General features: G+C 61.4%; 4 protein-coding genes across 4 annotated transcripts in view; 3 read left to right on the forward strand and 1 right to left on the reverse strand.

Annotated features, from left to right (window-relative positions):
- HUWE1 (HECT, UBA and WWE domain containing E3 ubiquitin protein ligase 1) overlaps positions 1–5,627 on the forward strand; it is a 29,056-nt gene extending 23,429 nt beyond the window's left edge. The window contains 11 exon segments of the mRNA XM_049793362.1: positions 856–952; positions 1,043–1,192; positions 1,614–1,859; positions 2,326–2,443; positions 2,523–2,663; positions 3,355–3,642; positions 4,237–4,342; positions 4,727–4,844; positions 4,924–5,105; positions 5,195–5,385; positions 5,509–5,627. Coding sequence (XP_049649319.1) covers positions 856–952; positions 1,043–1,192; positions 1,614–1,859; positions 2,326–2,443; positions 2,523–2,663; positions 3,355–3,642; positions 4,237–4,342; positions 4,727–4,844; positions 4,924–5,105; positions 5,195–5,385; positions 5,509–5,611 — 1,740 coding nt within the window. The 3' untranslated portion in view covers positions 5,612–5,627.
- An 809-nt stretch (positions 5,628–6,436) lies between these two features.
- On the forward strand, positions 6,437–13,208 carry GNL3L (G protein nucleolar 3 like). The gene is made up of 24 exons (XM_049793376.1): positions 6,437–6,542; positions 6,622–6,659; positions 6,769–6,870; positions 6,970–7,086; positions 7,184–7,255; positions 7,338–7,473; positions 7,587–7,690; positions 7,792–7,936; positions 8,018–8,105; positions 8,204–8,381; positions 8,799–8,941; positions 9,095–9,225; positions 9,321–9,442; positions 9,533–9,704; positions 11,327–11,382; positions 11,489–11,590; positions 11,684–11,747; positions 11,837–11,916; positions 11,983–12,077; positions 12,171–12,250; positions 12,326–12,368; positions 12,451–12,513; positions 12,848–12,962; positions 13,068–13,208. The coding sequence occupies exons 1-24, from the start codon at positions 6,530–6,532 to the stop codon at positions 13,128–13,130; spliced, it is 2,322 nt and encodes a 773-aa protein (XP_049649333.1). The 5' UTR covers positions 6,437–6,529; the 3' UTR covers positions 13,131–13,208.
- A 50-nt stretch (positions 13,209–13,258) lies between these two features.
- PFKFB1 (6-phosphofructo-2-kinase/fructose-2,6-biphosphatase 1) lies at positions 13,259–16,947 on the reverse strand. Its single transcript, XM_049793377.1, has 14 exons — positions 16,920–16,947; positions 16,595–16,720; positions 16,414–16,510; positions 16,245–16,311; positions 16,088–16,162; positions 15,572–15,628; positions 15,350–15,471; positions 15,044–15,251; positions 14,259–14,405; positions 14,061–14,165; positions 13,852–13,981; positions 13,684–13,746; positions 13,479–13,543; positions 13,259–13,343 (listed from the first exon to the last, which is right to left on the reverse strand). The coding sequence occupies exons 1-14, from the start codon at positions 16,945–16,947 to the stop codon at positions 13,284–13,286; spliced, it is 1,350 nt and encodes a 449-aa protein (XP_049649334.1). The 3' UTR covers positions 13,259–13,283.
- Positions 16,948–17,357: 410 nt separating this feature from the next.
- Positions 17,358–19,541, forward strand: HSD17B10 (hydroxysteroid 17-beta dehydrogenase 10). The gene is made up of 6 exons (XM_049793350.1): positions 17,358–17,420; positions 17,556–17,720; positions 17,832–17,996; positions 18,513–18,641; positions 18,724–18,832; positions 18,999–19,541. The coding sequence occupies exons 1-6, from the start codon at positions 17,397–17,399 to the stop codon at positions 19,187–19,189; spliced, it is 783 nt and encodes a 260-aa protein (XP_049649307.1). The 5' UTR covers positions 17,358–17,396; the 3' UTR covers positions 19,190–19,541.
- The last annotated feature ends 7 nt before the right edge of the window (positions 19,542–19,548 follow it).

Genomic DNA, 19,548 nt, shown 5'->3' on the forward strand with positions numbered 1-19,548 from the left:
CCTGCTCCTTCTCCTCGCCCTCTTCCTCTTCCATCTTGTTCTCCCTCCTCCTCTGGTGCCATTTCCTCTCTTCCTTCTCTCTCCTCATCTCATTCTCCCCATGGCCTTCCTCCCTCTGTATCCTGCTCCTCTTCATCCTCATCCTCATCCTCTTCATTGTCATCCTTCTCTGCATTGTCTTTGTCCTCATCCTTGTCCTCCAACTCATCTTCATCCTCCTTCTCCTCCTGCACCATCTTTTCTCTTCCTCTTCTCTCCTCATCCCGTTACTCCCATGGCTTTCCTCTGTCTTTGTCCTCCTCTCTCTTCCTCCTCCCCCCTCTTCATTCTCCCTCCTCATCCTGTTCCCCCTACAGCCTTCCTCCCTCTGCCTCCTGCTCCTCCTTGTTGTTTTCATCCTCCTTTTCACCACCATCCTCCTCTTCAGCTTTGTCCTTGTTCTCCTCCAACTCATCCTCTCTCCTCATCTTCCCCTTCCCACGACAGTCTTCCTCCCTCCTCACCTTCCTTTTCTTCACCCTCATCCCCCATCCTCTTTCCCCTTCCATTCCCTTCCTGCGCTGCCTCCTCTCTTCCTCACCCCTCCTCATCCTCACTGCCTTCACCCCCTGCTCCTCCCTCCTTCCTCCTCTTCATCCCATCCCGCACCTGCTGCTTTTCCTCTTCCTCCTCCTCCTCCTCCCGCCGCTCCCAGTCCCCCCCCCTGCCCCCCCAAAAGCTGCCGGAGCACCGGGGTGCCCCCCCCGCAGCTCCTGGGGGGGCGAAGGGGGGGTAAGAGGGGGGGCTGGGGTCCCTCGGCGGGGGGGGTCCCGGCCCCCTAAACCCGTCCCCTGTCCCCCGTCCCCCCCCCCCCAGTCGGAGGCCGGGCAGGCGGACGGCGCTCCCCGTCGCGACGAGTCGCCCATGGACGTGGACCAGCCCTCGCCCGCCCCGCAGGACGCCCCCTCCGTGGGTGAGAAAACACCTCCCAGTTCAAACCAGTTTATACTGGTCGGGGTTGGGAGGCGAGGGCGGTCCTGACCGCATTCCCCAACCACCGCAGGCTCAGAGGGTTCGCAGGGAGGGGAGCGGGACGAACGCCCCCCCGAGCTGCCCCTGCTGAGTGAGCAGCTTTGCCTGGACGAGCTCTGGGACATGCTGGGAGAGTGCCTGAAGGAGCTGGAGGAGTCCCACGACCAGCACGCCGTCCTCGGTGGGTACCCCTGGGATTTTGGGGGGGTTCCCCAAGACCCCTAAGGTGTCCCCAAGACCCCCAGGGGATCCCCAAGACCCCCAAGGTGTCCCTTAAGCCCAGTGTCCCGTCCCAAATGGGGCAACATCCCTGCAGCCTCGGGGTGCCCCCTGTGTTTTTGGAGTCCCTCTGAAACCCCATATATGCCCCCCAATTAGTGCTGCAGACCCCCTCTCATTTTTAGGGGTTCCCCAAGACCTCCAGGGGGTCCCCAAGATGTCCCCCCCACCCATCACAGGGGCTCAGCCTTCTCCAACATCCCATCCTGAGCGGGGTGACATCCCTGCAGCCTCGGGGTGCCCCCCACATCTTCGGGGTCCCCCCCCCCCCCCCCCACAACACCCCATATATCGTTGTTCCATCTGTCCCGACTCCTCCACAGTGCTACAGCCAGCGGTGGAGGCTTTTTTCCTGGTGCACGCCACGGAGCGGGAGAGCAAGCCGCCGGTGCGGGACACACGGGAGAGCCAGCTGGCCCACATCAAGGACGAGCCCCCCCCTTTGTCACCCGCCCCCCTCACCCCCGCCACCCCCTCTTCCCTCGACCCCTTCTTTTCCCGAGAACCTTCCTCCATGCACATCTCGGCCAGCCTGCCCCCCGACACCCAGAAATTCCTACGCTTCGCCGGTGAGAGGAGTGGGAAGGGGGGGTTTGGGGCGGATTTTGTGGGGTTCTGCAGGGAGCCTGGGGCTCAGGAAGGGGTTTTGGGGGGGGTCTGCAGGGGATTTGGGGGGGTCTGCAGGGGATTTGGGGGGCTCTGCAGGGAGCCTGAGGCAGTGGGAGGGGATTTGGGGGAGACCTGGGGCTTGGGAAGAGGTTTTGGGGGGCTCTGAAGGGAGCCTGAAGCTTTGGGAGGGGGTTTTGGGGGGACGGAGGGGGTTTCTCAAGGGACTTTGGGGGCCCCCAGGCAGGATTTGGGGTGAATGTTTTGAAGTTTGCCAGGGGGACCTGGGGCAGGGGGGAGCGGGTGAAGTTTGGGGTGCCCAGATATGGCAGAGGAAGCTGAATCGTACCTCCCCAGCAGTTTTAGATCAAGACGGGGGGTCCCCACATTTCGGGGACTCCCCCAAACCCTTACCCCCCCCACACCCAGAGACCCACCGGACGGTGCTGAACCAAATCCTGCGTCAATCCACCACCCACTTGGCCGACGGTCCCTTCGCCGTCCTGGTTGACTACATCCGCGTCCTCGACTTCGACGTCAAGCGCAAGTACGTGGATGGAGGGGTTTAATTTTTTTGGGGGGGGGGGTGTCCCCTCAATCCCTGACACCCCCTTCCCCCCCGCCAGGTATTTCCGACAGGAACTAGAGCGGCTGGATGAGGGGTTGCGGAAGGAGGACATGGCCGTCCACGTCCGTCGCGACCACGTCTTTGAGGATTCCTACCGCGAGCTGCACCGCAAATCCCCTGAAGAGATGAAGAACCGCCTGTGAGACCCCCACAAATCCCCTCAGACCCCCCCAAATCCTCCTCAGACCCCCCACAAATCCCCTCAGACCCCCCCCAACCTGGCACCAGTGGGTTGGGGACACACAGGAAAGGGACCAGGGTTGGGTTTTAGGGTGATGGGGTGGAGCATGAGGGAGATTCACATCCCCCCTCCTTAATGGGGTGTAGTGGGGGATTTGGGGGGATCAGGGTTGGGTTTAGGGGTGGGGACCCCCCAGGACTCTGTTAGGGTTTGGGGGGGACACGTATGTGACCAGGGATGGGTTTGGGGTTACGTGAGGTCCTTGGGGACCAGGTTTTGTGGTCCCCTGGCACTGTTACTAGGGGACTGGGGGGGCCCCAGGGGTGGGTTTGGAGTTACAGGATGTCCTTGGGTCTCCAAAACACCCCTAACCCCCCCTAATACACCCCCCAGGCCCACTAAACACCCTCCCAGCCCCCCAAAACACCCCCCCAAAACACCCACTAGCCCCCCTGAAACACCCCATAGGCCCTAGAACACCCCCAGACCCCTGGAACACACTCCCTAAAACACCCCCCAGGCCCACTAAACACCCTCCCAGCCCCCCAAAACAACCCCTAGCCCCCCCCGAAACATCCCCCAGGCCTCTCGAACACCCCCCAACCCCCCCAAAACACTCCCCCTACGTGTCTCTTCCCTCCCCCTCCAGGTACATCGTGTTCGAGGGCGAGGAGGGCCAGGACGCAGGGGGTCTCCTGCGGGAGTGGTACATGATCATCTCGCGGGAGATGTTCAACCCCATGTACGCCCTGTTCCGTACCTCGCCGGGTGACAGGGTCACCTACACCATCAACCCCTCCTCCCACTGCAACCCCAACCACCTCAGCTATTTTAAGTTCGTGGGGCGCATCGTGGCCAAGGCCGTCTATGACAACCGTCTCCTCGAGTGTTATTTCACCCGTTCCTTCTATAAGCACATCCTGGGCAAGTCTGTCCGGTAAGAAGGCGGCCGGGGGTAGCGTGGGGCAGCGAACACCCTCGAAGGGGTGTTGAGCACCCTTCTTGGGGTTTCGAATCATCTTATGGGGTGTTGGAACACCTTCACAGGGTGTTGAACCTCCTGGGGAGGGGTTAAATCCATCCTTGGGGTGTTGAACCATCCTCATGAGGTTGCAGCAAGACCCCCTTGGGGTGTTGAATGCCCCTCATGAGGCGTTGGAACCTCTTGTTGGGGTGTTGAACCTCCTGGTGGGGTGTTGAATGCCCCTCATGGGGTGGTGAACCACCCTCACAGGGTGTAGAACACCCCCATGGGGGTGTTGGACCTCCCAGTGAGGTGTTGTAACCCCATCATTGGATGTTGAACCCCCCTCAGGGGGTGTTCAGCCTCCTGGCGGGCTGCTGAACCCCTCTTAGGGGATGTTGAACCACCGTCATGGGGTGCTGAACCTCCTGGTGGGGTTCAGCCTGTTTTGGGGTACCAAACCCCCTTTTGGGGTGCTGAACCCCCTCATGTTGTGCCAAACCCCAAGAGTGAGGTGCTGAGCATCCCCCTCATGGCATCTCTGACCATCCCCCTACCTGGTCGCAGGTACACGGACATGGAGAGCGAGGACTACCACTTCTACCAGGGCCTGGTGTACCTGCTGGAGAACGACGTCTCCACCCTGGGCTACGACCTCACCTTCAGCACCGAGGTACATGTCACACCAGCCCCCCCAAACCCCGGGGACCCCCCCAAGGGCACACGCACCCCCAAAAAACAAGGCATGGGGATGTCCGTGTCACGTGTCCCCCCCCTACCAAATCTCCCTGGGGAAGGGTCCTTCTGTTTTCGGGGTGTCACTTGTGTCCTGGGGGGGTCCCCAAGTCCCAGGAGTGTCCCTTGTGTCTTTGGGGGTGGCCCCTCTGTCCTGGGGGTTTCTCCCTCACCCTGCCCACCTTGAGAGCGTCCCTTCTGTCGCAGGAGAGGGGGTGTCCCCTCATTCCCCACCCACCCCCTTCTCTAGGGGTGTCCCCTGTCCCCCAGGGGTACATGTGACACCCCCCCGCCGCCTTGTCCCCCCCTTCCCCGCCCCCAGGTGCAGGAGTTTGGGGTGTGCGAGGTGCGGGACCTGAAGCCCAACGGAGCCAACGTGCTGGTGACGGAGGAGAACAAGAAGGAGTACGTCCACCTCGTCTGCCAGATGCGCATGACCGGTGAGCGCCGCCGGGTTTGGGGGTACTGGGGGGCTGGGGGGTCCTCAACAACCCCCCCCTGACGCCTCCCCCTCTTCAGGAGCCATCCGGAAGCAACTAGCCGCCTTTTTGGAGGGTTTCTACGAGATCATCCCCAAACGCCTCATCTCCATTTTTACGGAGCAAGAGCTGGAGCTTCTCATCTCGGGGCTGCCCACCATCGACATCGACGACCTCAAGGCCAACACCGAGTACCACAAATACCAGGGCAACTCCATCCAGGTGAGGTTTTAAACACCGCCCCCTCCCCCCCCAAAAAAATCCTAATTTTGGGGGTTTTGGTAGGTGCTGATGCTCATTTCCTACCTCAGATCCAGTGGTTCTGGCGAGCGTTGAGATCTTTCGACCAAGCGGACCGAGCCAAATTCCTACAGTTTGTGACGGGAACCTCCAAGGTGCCGCTGCAGGGTTTCGCTGCCCTGGAAGGAATGAACGGCATTCAGAAATTCCAGATTCACCGCGACGACCGGTCTACCGATCGACTGCCCTCCGCTCACACCTGGTATGGGGCTGGGGGGACATTTTTTGGGGCCGGGGGGTGGGGGGGGGACACGGACGGGATGGCAGTGACATAAGGGCCACCACCATGGTGACGCTTTTGTGTGTTTCTCCCCCCAAAAAATAGCTTTAACCAGCTGGACCTGCCAGCGTACGAGAGCTACGAGAAGCTGCGGCACATGTTGCTGCTCGCCATCCAGGAGTGCTCCGAGGGCTTCGGGCTGGCGTAGCCGTGGCGGGGGGGGGGGGGGGGGGGGGAGGGGGGGCGGCGCGTGACAATGACGGCGGCGGGGGGGGGGGAACCCCCAAAAACACACACACACACACACACACACCACCCCCCCTCAACCCTTCCCCTCCCCTCCCCAGGGGGGCAGGCACGGCAGAGATGGCAAAGGATCTCTATAAATATATATATATATTTTTTGGTTTCGTTGGCTTTTTTTTGGGGGGGGGGGGGGGTGTTTTTTTTTTGGGGGGTGGGGTTTGGTTTTGTTTTTTTTTTTTTTTTTCTTGCCGGTTTGGGGTTATTTTTTGGTCTGTTGGGGGGGAGGGGTGTAGTCTTACCCCTGGCTCTACACACATCCCCCCCTCCCCGTGGGGGGGGCACAGGGATGGACAACCCCCCCCCCAAATTATATATAAGAGGAGGTTCGGCCCCCTCCCCCACCCCCAAATTGAGAGAAAAAGGAATAAAAAAAGTGCACTCTTGGTAAGGGCAGTCCCGGTCGTTTTTTGGGGGGGAGGAAGGGGGGTGGGGGGGGGAGGTGTTATGGCAGCCGCCATCTTCGGCGGGGCGGTGGCAGGGTGTCGTCGCCATGTTGGGTGTGGGGTGGGTCCGCCATCTTGAGTGTGGCTGTGGCACGGAGCGGCGGCCATCTTGAGTGTGGCGGGGGGTCGGCTATCGAGTGTGGCCAACACACCACCTTCGGTACGGCGTGTCAGCCATCTTGGGTGCTGCAGGAGTCTCACCACGGCGCGGCGGCCATCTTGGGTGTGGCGGTGGAGCACGCTCGCCGGAAAATGCGGTAGTGCTTCACTAATAAGGGACGGAAGTTTTCCCCGTCGCGCCGGAAGTGACGCCAAAACACAGCGCCAGACGCGTGATCCCTTAGCCCGGGGGGGCGGGGAGCCGACACGACACAGCCATGACCCGCTCCCGTCAGTCCTGGGGGGGTTGGGGGGAGGAGTCGGGGGGGTTTGGGGGGACACCCCCCCTTCACTCTGCCCCTCTCCACAGGGCGACAAGTCGAAGCTGCCCGAAAGAAGAGGGTCCAGGTGAGGGTCGACGCACCGACGGCTACCGCCCCCCACCCCCCAAAGCCCGGGGGAGGGGCACCGGTCTGGTTTGGGGGTGCCAGCCCCCCCATACCGTGTGTCCCCCCAGGGAAAACGCGCGAAGGCAGCAGTTAAGAAGGACCCGGGGGTGCCACAGCTGGGCCGCTTTGCCGCCCACGTCCAGCAGCAGAACGAAAACAGGCAGAAAAGGGTAAAAAAAAGAAAGAAATAGATCAATGGGGGAAGGGTGGGGGAAGTTTGGGGGTGCCCCCCTCCCGAGTTTTGAACCCCCACCACCACATCCCTGCAGGCGGCAGAGGCCCGGCGTCGTCGGGAGGAGGCCCGGCAGACGGAGGTGGGACGGCGGCGGAGCCTGGCCGGGTTGCAGCATGACGCCCTGCGACGGCAGCGGGAGTTCGAGCGCAAGGTGGGATGTTGGGGTACCCCTATTTTTTGGGGGGAGGGTGGGGGGGTGTCCTTCAGGTAGCGGGGTGCCCTTCCCCATAACGCAGAGTGTCGCGTAGGAGGCGGCGACAACCCAGCCTGACACGCAAGAAGAGGCATCGCTGCGGCAGTACGGGAGGGAGTTGCGCAAGGTGAGTCCTTGGAGGCAGGGTGGGTGGCTTTTTGGGGGGGGGCGAGGGTCTCCCTCCACCCTGAACCCCCTTTTTTTGGTAGGTGTTGGCAGCATCCGATGTGGTCCTGGAGGTGCTGGATGCCCGTGACCCCCAGGGCTGCCGCAGCCCACAGCTGGAGGCCGCCGTCCGGCAGGCTGGGCACCGCCAGCGCCTGGTGCTCGTCCTCAACAAGATCGGTACGTGTTTGAGAAAGGGGGAGATTTATTGGGGGCCGTGGGGGTCCCTATTTCCTGCACACGATGGGGAGACACCTTTTTTTTGTCTCTTTTTGCCACCCTCCCACCCCCAGATCTGGTGCCGCGGGACGTGGTGGCGGCATGGCTGAAGTACCTGCGAGCCGAGTTCCCCACCGTGGCTTTCAAGGCGTGCACGCAGCAGCAGAGCCGCAACCTGGTGGGGTCCCTGGAAGGAAAAAGACGGGGGATTGATTCATGGTGGGGGTCACAGCAGGGACACCCCCTCACCCTGATGTACCCCCCACCCTGACCCTACAGAAGCAGAGCCGGCTGCCGGCAGCGACAGCCCCGGAGGAGGTCCTGGCCGGGGGGGCCTGCGTGGGTGCTGACTGTTTACTCCGCGTCCTGGCCAACTACAGCCGCTCCGGGGAGGTGAAAACAACCATCACCGTGGGTGTCGTGGGTGAGCTGGGGGGTCTGCAAGATGGGGCGGGGGCAGGTTTTGGGGATACAGTGCTAATTGCGACCCCCTCCCGCCTCCCAGGGTACCCCAACGTGGGCAAGAGCAGCCTCATCAACAGCCTGAAGCGGAGCCGGGCCTGCGGGGTGGGGGCTGCACCGGGTGTCACCAGGTAAGCCCCGCCCCCGGGGGAGGAGCCTGCACTGGCCACACCTCTCAACGTGGGAGGGGTTTATGAGGCCCCTCCCCCTTGACCCCACCCCCTTTCAGGTGCCTGCAGGCGGTGCAGCTGGACCGTCACATCCAACTGTTGGACTGTCCCGGAGTTGTCATGGCGACGGGGGCCCCCCCCTCGGCCGCCCCCCTGAGGGGAGCCCTGGCCCCCCAACGCCTACGGGACCCCCTGACCCCCGCCGCCGCCATCCTGCGCCGCTGCCCCCCCGAGCAGGTGGGTGGGGGACACCCCCCAGGGGGAGTGGAGAACCCCTGCTTGGGGGCTTAGGTCTGTCGTCATGGCAACTGGGGTGTCTGGGGGGGGGGGGGGCTTAGGCCTGTCGCCATGGCAACTAGAGGTGTTGGGGATCCCCCCTTGGGGGCTTAGGCCTGTTGCCATAGTGACTAAGGGTGTTGGGGACCCCCCCTTGGGGGGACTAAGGGTATGTGGGGACCCCTTTTGCTGTGGCAACTGTGAGGGTTGGGTTGGTTTTTTGGGGGCGAGTCCCCTCTTTTGGCATTTCCACCCCGTTTTGGGCCCAAAGTGGGGAGCCAAAGGGAGAAGTAGGGGCTGCAGAGTGCCAACAGCGTGGGAGGAGGTGACAAAACCCTGCGTGTGTGCGTGTTATCCCGTTTCCCCACCCCAAAACAGCTGAGCGAGCTTTACGGGGTCCCCCCCTGCGCTGACCCCCGGCAATTCCTGTCCCACCTGGCCCGGCGACAGGGCCGGCTCCGTCCCGGGGGGCTGCCAGACCCCCACGCCGCTGCCGTGGCCCTGCTGCGTGACTGGACCAGGTGGGTGAGTTGGGGGGGAGCTGGGGGGGTCTCCCCACACCCTGAACCCCTTTTTAGGTGGCTAGAGGGGTGTCCCTGCTCCCTGACCAACTTGGGGAGGGGGCTGGAAGGGGTCTCCCCATCACTCCCTGACCCCCCCTTTTTCTGCTGCAGCGGGAAGATCTCCTACTACACCCACCCCCCTGAAACGCGGGGGGTGCAGCTGGAGGCCCAAATCCTGACAACTCTGGGACCGGCGCTTGACCTGGAGGCACTGGAAAGGGGCGACGCCGAGGCGCTGGCAGGTGAGAAGTAGGGGATCCCCCCCCTGCTTTGCACACTGGGGTGACACACACACACCCCCAAAGCTCACCTGACAGCTCCCCCCCCTGCCCCGTAGCTGTACCAGTGACGGTGATGGGCATTGGGCTGTCTCCGTGTGTCCCGGAGATGGAGGAAGAGGAGGAGAAATCCATCGGGGAGGAAGAAGTAGCCATGGAGGATGAAGATGGCGACCTGGAGGTGCAGAAGGAATTGGGGGTTTGCTGAGGGATTGGGTTTTTTTGGAGGGGGTGGGGCTGATGGGTTTATCTTTGATGCCTTCCACCCCAGCTCGGCACGGTGACAGTGGAGCTGAAGCCCCGGGTGAAGACGGCAGGCACCGGGGAAGGGTCTGCACCCCGTGCCCCCAGTTTGGAGGAGGTGGCCGCCCTCCACCCCCTGTTACAGGGCCAGGGGCTGCGGGCTGCCAGCAAACGGAGGAAAAAGCTACAAAAAAGAGCAGGTAAGTAAAGACACCTCCTTTTCCCAAGCCCCTGAAACCCCTGTGAACTCCCCAAAACCTCCCTGACCCCCTCCAAAATCCTTCTGATCCCCCCCAAACTGAGCCTGTCCCCCCATCCCGCAGAGAAAATCGCCACAAAGCTTTCAGAGACACTGGAGGCGGCCATGCAGTTCTGACGGCGAGATGTTTGCAGCGAAGATTTATTAATTTTTTAAAGCAAGAAATGGTTAAAAAAGCACCCTTTTTTAAATAAAAGCACGGGCAGTATGGGGGTGTATCTGAGAGGTACAGGGTTTTTTTTTTGGGGGGGGGGGGGGGTCTGGGGGTCTCTCAACCTGGACATTGGATTGTAGAGGCTTGGAGGGGGGAGGGAGGAGAGGGGCCCCCAAATCCCTATGGAGGTTTTGAGGGGCTCATCCCATTTCATCAGCCTGGGGGGGAGGGGGTCACAGAATAGGCATGTGGAACCCCCCTGATTTTGAGGGGAGCCCCATTTTTCTATCTGACTCAGTAAAGGCAGTACCCAGCTAATAAACCCCAAAATTGGGATCAAGGGGGGGCTCAACTGAGGGGGGGGGGACTGTCAGGGGGGGTGTCCACCTCTATTATTTAGGGTACTCTATTTCTACTTCTTAGCTTTACCCAATCCCTATGGGGCAGCCTCTACCCAGCCCCTTGACACTAAATGAGCCACCCCAACCATACAGAGCACCCCAAAAGCCATCCTGCATCCCCACTGCCACACCCCACTGCTCCCCAAAACCCCTTGTACACCCTTAAAAGTAACAGGGTCACCCTCTCAAGTTCTCCACCTTACCCCTTCACGGTGTTCTCAGCTGCACAGGCAAGTGATGAAGGCTTGCCTGGGTTTTTGGGGTGCGGGGTACCTCACACACACCGCACGGGGATTGCCGTGAGCAACGAGCTTCCCTCAGCCTCGGCCGCCATTTTGTCGCCTCTTCCTCCCCCTCAGCGGAGGGCTCGGGAGGCATGGGGGCAACAGAGGTGCTTTAAATACTTTTATTTAGGCGAGGGGGAGGGTAAAATCGGGCATTTTGGGTTGTTTGGGGGTGGTTTTATGTCGTTTTTAGCGGTGGATGCGAGGCTGTGCTGCCGTTGGGCGCCATTTTGTCTCCCTGAGGGGACGGGGACGGGGGGGACGGGGGGGGGGGCGGCGCGCGCGCAGGGCTTTTCCCGCCTTTTTTGCCACCTGAAGGGAGGAAGGGAGGGGGTCGCGAGGCGCGCCTCGCGGCCGCCGGCCCGCACGTGCGAACGGAGGGGAGGGGCGGAACTAAGCGCGGCGGCCGCTCGCCCAATCGCGGTGCGACAGAAAGGGGGTGGGTGGGGAGAAAGGAGGTGCTCGGACCAATAGGAGGCGGGGCGGGTTGGTGTAGGCGGGGCGGGTTGGTGTGGGCGGGCCCGCTGCGGGCGCATGCGCAAAGGGAGAGCCGGCGCGGTGAGAGGGAAGAGGGTAACGGCGGTGGGTCCGGGTCGTTTTAACGGGCCTTGGGGGGGGGTTGCGGGAGGGTTTTGTGGCCTGGTTGAAGCGGGAGAATTGGGGAGGAGATGTGGGGAACGTCTCTTCGCAGTTTCAGCCCTCCTGGCGCTTTTTTTCTCCTCAGAGCTGCTGCGAGAAATGTCTCAGAGGAAGCGCAGTAAAGGGTCGGGTTTGTCTCAGGTAAAAGGCTGCCTCCTCGCTATCTCTGCCTTCTTTCTTCCCTTTCCCACCTGAATGTGGGGTTCCCCCTCCGGAGCAGCAGTATCTCCTTGGTCTTTCCCTTCAGGGGGGTGATGGGGATGAGGATTTTAGCCAGAGCCAGATGCCAACGCACAGCCAGGTGCAGAGGAACCTGGAGAGGCGTTCCCAGGATCAAGTGAATCAGAAGGTCGGTTGAGGCAATCCCCTCTCCTGGAGTGATGTATCTTATTTGCTCTGTTATCACCTAGTTCTCAGCCTTTCCCCTGTCTTTGCCTCATAGGTGAGCGAGCTGGTTCAGTTCTTGCTTGTGAAAGACCAGAAAAAAATCCCCATCAAGAGAGCGGGTGAGTTTAGGGGACACCAAAAACCTTAGTGCCCTTGGGGAGCTCAGGCATCCAGGATCTCTCAGGGATTCCCTCCCCTTTTCCTGTAGATATGCTGAAGAAAGTCATCCGGGAATACAAAGATGTCTACTCAGAGATTGTCAACCGGGCGGGCAAGACCCTGCAGCAGGTGGGGGTATTTTTTTGGGCAGAGGGGGAGAAAACCCCTGCTAGATTAACCCTTTGCTATTTGCAGGTATTTGGGTTGCAGCTGGTGGAGATTGACACCAAACACCATATCTACATTCTCACTAGCAACCTGCCTCGCGCTGAGGGGGAGAACCTGCACCGGTGAGGGGCTACTGCTGGGTGATTTGGGGGGGGGAGCAGACCCCATCAGTGTGTGTCCCCCGCTCATGTGGGTGACACACATCTCTGCTGCAGGGACAACCAGACAGCAAAGCTAGGGCTCCTCCTCGTCATCCTCAGCTTCATATTCATGAAGGGCAACACGGCCAAAGACGGTGAGCCCCCCTCTCCTTTCCGTACTCCACTCCCCCTTAGTGCTACCCCACCACCACTGACACCCTCTTTTCCAGGTGCTGTCTGGGAATTCCTCCGCCGGCTCCGGGTACAACCAGGGTAGGATATTGGGGGAGACATACACAGATAATGGGGGACGGGTCTCGTTGCTGCTGCCCCTCGTTAACCCCACCGCCCTCAGGGAACGACACGAGGTCTTCGGCGACGTCAAGAAGTTGGTGACGGAGGAGTTTGTGCGGCAGAAGTGAGTCTGGGGGTCCATTTTTCCGGACTGTGGGGGTGGGGGTGTGTCCCCCCTGCCTTTTTTCAGACCCTGGGTTCCCCCATGTCCTGTGTGTGTGTCCCCCCCCCCCGCAAAAACCCCGGTGCGCACAGAGCAGCACCGGCGCCAGTCTCGGCCGGGCTGTTTATACCGCACCGCAGATCAAAAAAAACCACAACCACCTGTGGGGCCCCCCCCCCCGCCTCCCCCCAGCGACTTGAGAGGTTTGTCGTGGGGATGGGGAGGGCTGGACAACCCCCTTGGGGTCCCCCAAAAGGCGCTGGGGGGTTTCACCATGCCCCCCCCCCCCTTGCAGGTATTTAGAGATCACCCCCATCCCCCTGACAGACCCCCCCGAATTCAGTTACCAGTGGGGGCCGCGGGCGGCCAAGGAGACCTCCAAAATGGATGTGCTGCGCTTCGTGGCAAAGGTGAGGCCACGTTGGGGGGTGGCCCCGGGTTTTGGGGGGAGGCCTGGGGCTTGATTTAACATCCCTTCCTCTTTTTTTCCTCCCCTCTCCGCCCCCCCGCCCCAGATCCAAGGGAAGGACCCCACGTTTTGGATGAGCCAGTACAACGAGGCCAAGGCCACACCCTGACCCCCCCAAACCCTGGCATTCCCCCTCCCCCCCCCCCCCCCCCAAATAAAGGTGCCCTTTTGGGATGCAGCCCTGCAACTTCCAGGCTCAGTGCTTCGTTAAGGCAAGGTTTAATTTGGGGGGGGCCCTGGGCCCCCACTTGCTGAGGACCCCTCAATAATGGTAGGGGACGGTGACCAGGGCATCGGCTGGGGGACGGCTGATGTCGACGTTCTGCAGAGTGAAGACATGCAGGGGGTGGGAGGGCTCCCCAAAATCTAATGCCTCCCCCTGCCATCCCTGTTTTTTTGGGGTGCCCCAGTGGGGTTTTTTTTGGGGGGGGAACATGGGGGGAAAGCCCCTTTTTACCTGAGGCCGCTCCCGGTGGGTGTTCACTGCTTCGATGTTGAGGAAGATGGATTCCACCTCGCATCCTGCTTCCCCGCAGAGAGAGAAAGGACCCGGCTACAGCTTGGCAGGGGTGAGGAGTTGTCCCCCCTTTTTGGGGGACACACACACTCCCATTTTGGGGGACGCAGCCCCCTTTTGCGGGGGGGGACATCGCTGCACTCACCGTAAGCCACAGGGGTCAGCTTGAGCACCGTGTGTAGGGGACACTTGAGGTAGGGCAGCTCATCTGGGCAGTGGGGGGGTGGAAGGAAAGAGGGGGAGGGTGTTGGGGGTAGGATAATGGGTCTGGGGGTGTCCCCAAAAGATCCCTAACTGTCCCCAAAACCCTCACCCGCGCTTTTATCCAGGAAATAAGCCAACAGGCAACGCATGACGGCTTGGTGGCAGATGACCAACACATTCTCCTGCCGTTCCAGCTCCATGATGACGGGTTCCAATCGCTGCACCAGGTCCTCGTAGGACTTTGGGGGGGGGGGGGGTGTCGTGAGTGTGTGTTGTCCCCCCCAAAACGCTGCATTAATTTGGGGGGAGGGGGTTTACCTCGCCTTTGGGATAACGGTAACGATACTTGTCCTGGTCCCGTAGGGCGAATTCATAGGGGTAGCGCTCCTGGATTTCCTCGTAGGTCATCTCCTCGCAGACGCCCTGCGGGATAGGGATGTATGGGGGGGGGTGGGGTGGATTTGGGGGTGTCCCCCCCTCCCCCCCAAAACCCCAAAACAAGAGGTGGTGACTCACAGCATCGATCTCGTTGAGGGCTTTCCACTGTTCATAGGGGACCCCCAGGGCCTCGGCCGTCTCGATGGTGCGTTTCATGTGGCTGGTCCAAACTTTCAGCTCCCGGATCCGTTGGCTGCGGATGAATTCGGCCAGGGCCTGGGCGTACTGGGGGGGAGGGTGGACACGCCCATAGGGTGGGGTTTTCCCACCCCAGCCACACCCATAGGGTGGGGTTCCACCCCTGCCATGCCCCTTGTGCAATGGTAAGGGATGGGATAGCCCCTTGCTGGTTTAGCTCCACCCCCTTGGGGGTGTGGTCTGCTCTCAGTCCCACCCCTCCCAGTGGGTGTTCCCTTCTGGTAGCTCCACCCCTTGTGGGTGTGGCTTGCTCCTAGCTCTTTGCATAAAGCACTGGGGGTGTGGTTTGTGCCCCTGGCTCCACCCCTTTGTGTTCCCACGCACACTACGGGGGTGTGGCTTTATCCCTTGGTCACACCCTTTTGTGGCTCCACACCCCCCGTGGGTGTGGCCTGCTCCCTTAGCCTTGCCTCTGTGCAAGTGGCTTGACTCTAGGCAATGGTGGCAGCTGGGGGTGTGGCCTCCTCTGTTAGCCCCGCCCCTTTGTCCACAGACCTACCCACAGCCTCCCTTAGCCCCTCCCCCTGCCCTTAGCCCCGCCCCTCCATTCCCTATCCCCACAGCCCTGCTCCCTTACTCCAGCCCCTCCACACTGGTGCCCACCCCACGGGCCCATTATCACCGTGTGTGTGTGTGTGTGTGTGTGTCCCCCTCCCCGACCCCACCTGCTGCCCCCGAGGGGAGAGCCCCGAGTCCCCCCCGATGCGTCCCCACAGGTTGAGCTGGCTCTCGCCATGACGGCTGAGGTAGATGGCGCGGGGGGTGACGTGGATGTTCATCAAGTAATAAACGATGCGGCTCTGGACGTGACCCTGCACCCGGTTTGCCAGGTACCGCAACCCCACGTCGAAAATCTTGATGTAGGACAGCCCACTTGGGATAAGGTGGGGGGGTAACACCCCATGTCAGTCAGGGGGGTCCCCAAGCTGAGGGGACACGTACACACACACACGTGTGGGGTTTGGTGTCACCTGTCCAGCTGCTCATCCAGGGGCTCGTAGGTGGCTTTGTAGCATTCGATGCGCTTGAGGAAGTCGGCCACCGCTTCTTCCTGGGCACGGCCTTTGTAGTCGGGGCTGCTCAGCTTCACTTGCTGGGGGGACATGATTTTGGGGGGTGGGGGGTGACACAGGGCTCCCCCTGAGGGTCCTTGTCGTGTGTGTATGTGTGTCCCTCCCCTCTCAGGTTCTCACCTTGATGTTCTCCTCGATGATGGCGGGGTCATCGCAAATGGATTCGATGAACAGAACCTGGGTGGTGGTGGGCAAAATGAGGTCACCGATGGCCCCCCCCCCATGTCGTGAGCACCCCTAAAGCCGTGCTGCTGTCCCCCCCCAAGCACAATGTTGTTCCACCCCAAAGCAGTGCTGCTCCCCCTGCTCCATGCTGAGACTACCCCCTCCAAAACAGTGCCACCACCACCCCCATACTGTGAACACCCCCCAACACACTGCCACTGTCCCCCCCCCATGCTGTGAACACCCCTGGAACAGCGCTGTCGTCCCTCCAATGTGCTGTAAAGCCCCCCCAAAGCAGTGCCGCTGCCCCCCCCCCATGCTGTGAACACCCCCCAAAGCAGCGTTGCCATCCCTCCGACAAAGTGCTGTAGCCCCCCCCACCCCCCCCCAATTCTATAAGTGCCCCAAAATACTGTGTGCTCACACACACACACACCCCCCATCCCCTCCAAAAAATTATGCTGCCAGTACCTTGTAGCAATTTTCCTTGGCAAATTGCAGGATCAGGGCCCGGCGTTCCCGTGTCGTGTTGGTGGCATCGAACACCTGAGGGTTTGGGGGGCCAGTTTGGACCCCTTCCAAAAAAAGTGGGGGGGTAGTTTGTGCAAGGGGGGGAGGTATCTCCTACCGCCACTTGCCCCTCCTCGGCGCTCAGATAGTTGCGGACGTCCTTAAGGGCAGCCAATGCGCATTGCCTGGGGAGGGAAATTTTGAGGGGGTGCCATCAGCTCTGCCTCCCCGCAAAGTGTACCCCAAAAATGCCCACAACCCCCAGACCCCCCCCCACTTCCTCTAACCTGCGGATTTGCATAGCCTCCTCGTTATCGTGACGGAAAAACTCATAGTTCTTGTAGCTCTGCACGGCTTTGCGCCGGTACTGCCCCACGTTAAATACTGTGGGGCGGGGGGGGAGTTAGGGGATACCCCAAACCCTTCCCCCCCCCCCCAAACCACCCTCTACACCCCAAAAATACTCACCCCGTGTCGGGGTGCCAATCCAATTGAGATAACGAGTGAGCTTACGGGAGATATAAGTCTTGCCGCGGGCTGGCAACCCCACCAGGACCACCATGGTGGGGCAGTTGGTAAATTGGGGTACCGAGGCTGTTTGGTGGGGGGGGCTACATCAGTGTTTAGCCCCCCCAAATTGACTCTTGCACCCCCAGACCCCTCCTGCACCCCAATCTGGGGCAGAACGGGTGCATTGGGGGAGGGGGGGGGTGTATTTGCCCCCCTTAGGGCACGTTTGTGTGTTCCCCCCCCAACACCAGTTCACCCCCACCCCCTCCCCACCTTGTTCTACCTGGGATTTTGGGTGATTTCTCCTCCATTTTGGCAGGAGTGGGGTGGGAAACGGGTGCTGCGGTTGCCCCCCGGGAAGGTCAGAGGTAATGTTATACCCTGGCCGGTCGCCACGTTAAGTGGGAGGATGGGACAAGGAGGGGGGGGGACAGTGGGGGCCCCCCCCCAGGGTCCTGATCCTGTCCCCTGGAGGGGAGGGGGTGTCCCCATCCTGTCCCCTTTTTTTGGGTTCGGTGGGTGGTCTCAATCTTGTCCCCCCCGGGGGGTCTTAATCTTCCCCCCCCCCCCCCGGGGGGGGGGGGGCCCATTCTCTCCCCCCTCCCCTTGGGGGGGGAGGTCCCCCCATCCTCTCCCCCATAGGTCTCCCCACCCGTGTGTCGTGTGTCCCCCCCCCCCCTTCTTTCCCTCCCACGATCCCTCCCGAGCTCCGCCCCCCCCCCCCCCCCCCCCCCCCATTGGCCGGGCAGCGGGAGGAACGATGGCGGCCATCCGCAGCGTGAAGGTAAAGCAGACCCCCCCCACACCCTCTGTAGACCACCGCGAAAGGCTTCCCTTCTTCTTTAACACCCCACACACACTAATTTTTTCCTTTTGTCCTTATTTCCCCCCCACACACCAAAAAAAAATAAACTTCCAGGGACTGGTGGCGTTGGTGACCGGCGGTGCTTCGGGACTGGGACGAGCTACGGTGGAACGTCTGGTGGAACAAGGAGCTCGGGTGGTTCTCCTCGACCTTCCTTCTTCATCGGGGGTCCAACTGGCCAAAGAATTGGGAGAACGTTGCGCCTTCGCCCCCGCCGACGTGAGCACCCAAAGGTGTGGGGGGCGGGGGGAACGGGACGCGGTTTCTCTTCCGTTTTGCCCCCCACCGCTAACGTTGGCTTTGGGCGCGGGGTCTACCTTGACGTCGTAGGTGACGTCGGCCGAAGAAGTGGGGGACGCTTTGGCTTTGACCCAAAAGGAATTCGGGCGCTTGGACCTGACGGTGAACTGCGCCGGCGTGGGTATCGCCGTCAAGACCTACAACAGCAAGAAGGACAAGGTCCACGAGTTGGAGGACTTCCAGAGGGTCATCAACGTGAGTACGGTGCTGGGGGGCTTTCACGGTCAATGGGGTGGTCCTGGGGTGTCCCAGGTTAACGGGGTGGGGGTGTGGAGTGGCCCTGGGTTCAAGGGTAGTGGGTGGGGGTGGTTGTGGGGTGTCCCTGGTCAATGGGGTGGTTTTGGGGTATCCCAGGTCCATGGGGTAGTCCTGGGGTGTCCCAGGTTAATGGGGTGGGGGTGTGGAGTGGCCCTGGATTCAATGGGGCGGGGGGGGGGTGACAACATACGTAGACAACAGGGTGGTCGTGGGGTGTCCCCAGTCAATAGGTTGGTCGTGGTTATGGGGTGTCCCTGGTCCGGTTGTGGGGTGTCCCTAGTCAATAGGGTGGTCATGGTTGTGGGGTGTCCCCACTCAACAGGGTGACCTTGGGGATCACGGGTGATCCCAGGCACAGCACGGGGCGGGGGGGGCCGTGGGGGTGTCAGTCAGGTTTGGGGGTGTCCCCAGACCCCAACCTCCCTCCCCGCCGCCCCCCCATCCCCCCCTCAGGTGAACTTAGTGGGGACCTTCAACGTCATCCGCCTCAGCGCCCGCCTGATGAGCCAGAACAAGCCCGACCCCGACGGCCACCGAGGTCTGGTGGTCAACACCGCCAGCGTGGCTGCCTTCGAGGGACAGGTGAGCACCGGCAAACGATGATTGGGGTTGGGGGGGGGGGGGGGGAAGACCCCCCAAAAAAGCTCATGTGCGTCCTTTATAGGTGGGTCAAGCAGCTTATTCGGCTTCCAAGGGCGGCATCGTGGGTATGACCCTCCCCATCGCCCGTGACCTGGCGCCGCTGGGGATCCGGGTGGTCACCATTGCTCCAGGTAAGGATATGGGGGACACACACACATAATTCACCCCCTTTATTTTAATTTTTTTTTTTCGAGGGGGGACGACAGTTCGAATGGGAAATGGGAGGGGGACAGGGCTGTAATTCACCCCTTTTAATTTTATTTTTTCTTGGGGCGGGGGGTGTTGTTTTCCCCTCAGGTTTGTTCTCCACTCCGTTATTGGCTGGTTTGCCCGAACGAGTTCGTAATTTTTTGGGGCAACAAGTGCCTTTTCCTTCGCGGTTGGGACACCCCCTCGAATACGCCCACCTCGTCCAGGCCTTGGCTGAAAACCCCATGGTCAACGGGGAGGTGGTGAGGTTGGACGGGGCCCTCCGCATGCAGCCTTAATTTCGCTTTTTTTTCGGGGGGGGGGGCTGTACCCCAATTTTGGGGTGTTGGGGCGGGGGGGGGGGGCGGAGTCCACACTGCGGAATGCTCCCCATAACCCCAGGGGTGGATGGCCATGAAGCTCCCTGGGGTGAGTGTGGGGGGGACACGTGGACTGGGGACACCTCCATGAGTGCCCCCCCCCGCCACGAGTGGGGATACCCCTGGGATTTGGGGGATTTGGGGGATTCCTCCCCCCCCAGAATGTGCACCAGGGGCACCCCTGGGAGTTGGGACACCCCCCACGGTGGGGACACTCCACGGGACCCATCCTGGGCGTAGGGACCCCCCCCACCTCCACCTCCGTGGGGACCCCCCCC

Source organism: Accipiter gentilis, chromosome 38, assembly GCF_929443795.1.
Source record: "Accipiter gentilis chromosome 38, bAccGen1.1, whole genome shotgun sequence".
NCBI lineage: Eukaryota > Metazoa > Chordata > Aves > Accipitriformes > Accipitridae > Astur > Astur gentilis.

Bases quoted from the DNA above. Each gene is read 5' to 3' on its own strand.
- GNL3L (XM_049793376.1), top strand. The intron at 8,382-8,798 runs GTGGGTGGGGGA...ACCCCAAAACAG, and splicing joins GCCGCTGCCCCCCCGAGCAG to CTGAGCGAGCTTTACGGGGT. The intron at 9,443-9,532 runs GTGCAGAAGGAA...CTTCCACCCCAG, and splicing joins ATGAAGATGGCGACCTGGAG to CTCGGCACGGTGACAGTGGA.
- PFKFB1 (XM_049793377.1), bottom strand. From the start codon at position 16,947: ATGGAGGAGAAATCACCCAAAATCCCAG. The intron at 15,252-15,349 runs GTGACACCAAAC...CCTTATCCCAAG, and splicing joins CTGGATGAGCAGCTGGACAG to TGGGCTGTCCTACATCAAGA. The intron at 13,747-13,851 runs GTGAGGGTTTTG...CCCACTGCCCAG, and splicing joins TTTCCTGGATAAAAGCGCGG to ATGAGCTGCCCTACCTCAAG.
- HSD17B10 (XM_049793350.1), top strand. From the start codon at position 17,397: ATGGCGGCCATCCGCAGCGTGAAG. The intron at 17,421-17,555 runs GTAAAGCAGACC...ATAAACTTCCAG, and splicing joins CGGCCATCCGCAGCGTGAAG to GGACTGGTGGCGTTGGTGAC. The intron at 17,997-18,512 runs GTGAGTACGGTG...TCCCCCCCTCAG, and splicing joins ACTTCCAGAGGGTCATCAAC to GTGAACTTAGTGGGGACCTT.